Source organism: Solanum lycopersicum, chromosome 11, assembly GCF_036512215.1.
Source record: "Solanum lycopersicum chromosome 11, SLM_r2.1".
Classification (NCBI taxonomy): domain Eukaryota; kingdom Viridiplantae; phylum Streptophyta; class Magnoliopsida; order Solanales; family Solanaceae; genus Solanum; species Solanum lycopersicum.
In genome coordinates this window covers 11,835,534-11,839,411 of record NC_090810.1, presented here as the reverse complement: position 1 = coordinate 11,839,411, position 3,878 = coordinate 11,835,534, and the positions used below count along the sequence as shown (strand labels likewise).

The 3,878-nt window shown below is 37.2% G+C and overlaps 1 protein-coding gene across 1 annotated transcript; it reads right to left on the bottom strand.

Moving 5' to 3' along the window:
* Positions 1 to 510: 510 nt before the first annotated feature.
* Positions 511 to 864, bottom strand: LOC138339223 (uncharacterized). Its single transcript, XM_069290805.1, has one exon. The coding sequence runs from the start codon at positions 862 to 864 to the stop codon at positions 511 to 513; it is 354 nt and encodes a 117-aa protein (XP_069146906.1).
* Between the last annotated feature and the right edge of the window lie 3,014 nt (positions 865 to 3,878).

Sequence of the window (3,878 nt, the reverse complement as noted above, 5' to 3'; positions counted from 1 at the left end):
TATTGATTTCTACGAGGTGATAAGTTAGTCAAATATCGAATACGATGCTTAATATGAGGTAAAGATAAGGGTTAGGATACCAACACACGTAGCCGGACCAAGGTGCGGAGTGAGATTTTCTAGATGCCGGACCAAGGATTTAGAAACACATAACTTATCACTTTGCATGCAAGATACTATGAAAGAATTGATATAGTTAGAATTATCAAGTTATGAATCTGTGGGGAACACGTAAACCCTAGTTACTTTGATTAATTGATTAAAGTCAAACATTCAAAGATGTTAAGTGTCTCTTTCGATTTCGTTAGTTATTTTCATTCATTTAGAAATAGAAACCCCCCTTTTATTGTTTTTTATTTTCCAAGGAAGTCATTGACCGAACAATAGTAATAATAGGTTAAAGTTAAGTCTAAACTATTTTCCTCGTGGGAACGATCCCAACCTCACTAGTTGGGTTATTTACTTGATACGACCGCTATACTTCTTATTTGAGAAGTAAGTTTGAGCGTATCAATAGTAAATGCACATTCTTAGAGAACCATTTTTCTTCTCTGCGAACAATATTGGTGCACCCCATGGTGAAATACTAGGTCTGATGAAACCCTTATCTAAAAGGTCTTTCAACAGCTCTTTCAATTCCTTAAGATCTGCTGGAGCCATTCTGTAAGGAGGAATAGAAATAGGTTGTGTATCTAGAAGGAGATCAATTCCAAAGTCAATTTCCCTTTCGGGAGAAACCCTGGGAAGATCTTTTGGAAATACTCCAGGAAATTCACAGACTACTGGAACTGACTCAAGAGATGGGGTTTCAAGGCTTGAGTCCTTAACCTGAACTAGATGATAAAGATAACACTTAGATATCATCTTTCTGTCCTTAAGGTACGAAATAAATCAACCCATAGGAACTAGGATACTACGTTTCCATTCTTTGATTGGTTCATCTTGAAACTGAAAACGAACAATGCTAGTTCTACAATCGACTGAGGCATAACATGAGTGTAAAAAATCCATGCCTAGAATGACATCAAAATCTACCATTTCTAACTATACTAGATCTGCAGATGTTACTTTCTTAGAGACTATGACATGGCAATTTTTTGTATACCCGTCTAGCTATAATTGGGTCACCGACTGGAGAAGAGACTGAGAAGGGTTCTAAGAGAGTTTCTGGACTAATACTGATTTGGACTACTATACAGAGTTACAAAAGACAGTCATGTCTGTTATCTTTCCACTGAGTGAACCATATGTGAGTCACATCATTGAGTTTGTAAGATGCCAATCTCAACTATTACTACCAATTACTGACATCACACCAAATATTTTCTTTACCTCATCAATGAACTTCTGTGGGTCCTTACCATCTTGCGATCCTAAAAATTTTGGCGGATTAATCCTAATAAAATCATTAACTATGGATACCACTAATTGGTCATTTCTATTAGTAGGAAATAGAACCTACTGATTGTTCTGGTAGGTCATACTCAAAGCCAAAAGTTGAATTGGTGTTCTGAAACTCTGCATTTGAACTTCCTTATCTAGTACTAGAGGAACTGCCTTAGCATTGCGTGCATTAGCATTCCATGCCTAAGCTCTACAAGAAGAATGATCTTAAGCGCACAACGTCAAGTTAGAATGGAATTTGATCATACCTTACGCACGATCAGAGTAACAAGTAAGTGAAGTTTTTCCTAAAACACTTTATAGCCTCCCTAACATTAGATGTGGTGCACTTCATACCCATGAAAAAGAATCTACTTAGTACGGACCTGAACCTACATCACAAGAAAATGTAGTGCACGTATGCGTCAGTACTTGAAAGGTACTGAGCATGTAGGATAGAGCTAAGCTTAAATAAAGCATAACTAAGCAAGCACAAAAACAAGTATAATAATCTAAACGTGATGTGCTGATTTCTGAGCTAATTGGATGCAATTACAAACTTATAACATGCTGAAATTGAATACTGAATATAATAATAAATGGTCAATGCAGAGAGTCTGACTGAACTGTGGGAGCTACTAATAACCGATAATAAAACCACATGAGCTAAATGTGGGGTCTGATGTTTACGCCCCATCGAGAGGACCCAATATACCCAACCAAAGGTATAAAGACATGCTGGAGTGATCACTAAACTGATTGCACACAGAGGGGACTTACAACCTACTCGGCTAGTATTTTTAGGACTATTGGGTACGCAAAACCCTAGTCCAATTCGGTATTATACTACTCCCAATAAATTCTATAAATTAGCTTATTATATCTATATTTCTTTAAATATTGGAAAGCTCAAAACTGAACATTCAAACTGAGAATGCAACAATTAATCTGGTAATTATGCATTCATAACTGAGGCATGTATATCTGAAGTGTCTGAAATTAATTACCTAGCATGGGTAATTCAAGAACTAAAGAAATACAAAGTTAGGGTTCTGAAATTAATGCAATAAAATGAATAATAACATGATAATCTGATTTGGAACATATAACTAATAAGTTCATGAAGTTCTAGAAACCCTAGATCTACTCATGATATGGGAATAAAGAATTTGACTGAAAACTACAGACCCAATGGGTGAAAGGAACCCACTAGTGAAATCCCACATGCCTTGTGATGAAATCCACAGAAAAATACTCAAGTTTCGGGGCTAGAACTGTTGGAGGTTGTGGCGTTCTTGAACTAGGGTTCTTGAGATTTTTTTCTCCTCTCTTGCTTCTAATTTTTTAAGTTTTAATTTAATGATTTGACTTGGATATGTTTTAATTATGTTTCTAGGCTTAAACTGACTAAAACTGATGATATCTTGCTTCTATGTTTTTATGTTTTAATTTAATGATTTAACTTGGATTTGTTTTAATTATGTTTCTAGGCTTAAACTGACTAAAAACTGATGATTTAGAGTCAAAACGACATAATTTAGGGTTTAAACGGAGTGGGAAACGTCAGAAAGACCCCTGGGAAGGTTTCTGTCGGGCCTCACGACGGGCAGGATTGACGGTCCATCGTATGCCCGACGCCCCGTCATTGGGTCCGTCGTGAGGGCTTGTTCATAAGGCCTTTACTAAAATGAGCATAACTTTTTACTCGAAGGCTTGATTTTAGCATGGTTGGTGTCTATGGAAATATAATTCAATTATCTATATATGGGTATGTCATGAGAGACCTAATTCATTTTGTTTTAAGAGTTATGATAATGTTAAAATGACCCAACTGCATTTCCCATTAACTGGCTGCAAATTTTCCACCTATGATAAGACCCACATACTGTAGGTCCACTTACAAACCATGATGGTCATCCATAACTCTTGTTAGAGAGTTGTTGAAGGGAGTCTTGATTGACGGTCATGGACTTCGTACCGGCGTTTCACCTATGGACCATAAGTCCATCCGTCGTCCAATACTTAACCAATTTGTCTAGGCTGAAATTTTTGGGTGTTTCTGATCCCATCGATGGTTGTGCAGGACAGACCGTGGTTCAGGCTACGGTCCGTTGATGCCACCGTTGGTAGCACCTACAGATTTTTTTGAAAAACTAATTTTTAGTTTGTTTTGGCTACGGGTGTAACATTTTGTAGAGGGTTTCCCATCCATTGCATCACCATTAACTAGATTGAAACAAAAGGAGTTGAATTTTCAGTGGTCTGACGAGTGTGAGGTTAGTTTACAAAAGCTCAAGACTTTATTGACTACTGGTCCAATTTTGACCCTACCCATGGAGGGAGAGGGTTTTGTTGTATATTGTGATGCTTCTCGGATTGGTCTGGGTTATGTATTGATGCAGAAGAAAAAGGTGATAGCTTATGCTTTGAGGCAGTTTCAGGTTCATGAGAAGAACTAGACTATTCATGATTTAGAGATGGCGGCTGTTGTGTTT

Excerpts from the sequence above, each read along its gene's own strand:
- LOC138339223 (XM_069290805.1), bottom strand. The coding sequence starts at position 864 with ATGATATCTAAGTGTTATCTTTATCATCTAGTTCAGGTTAAGGACTCA.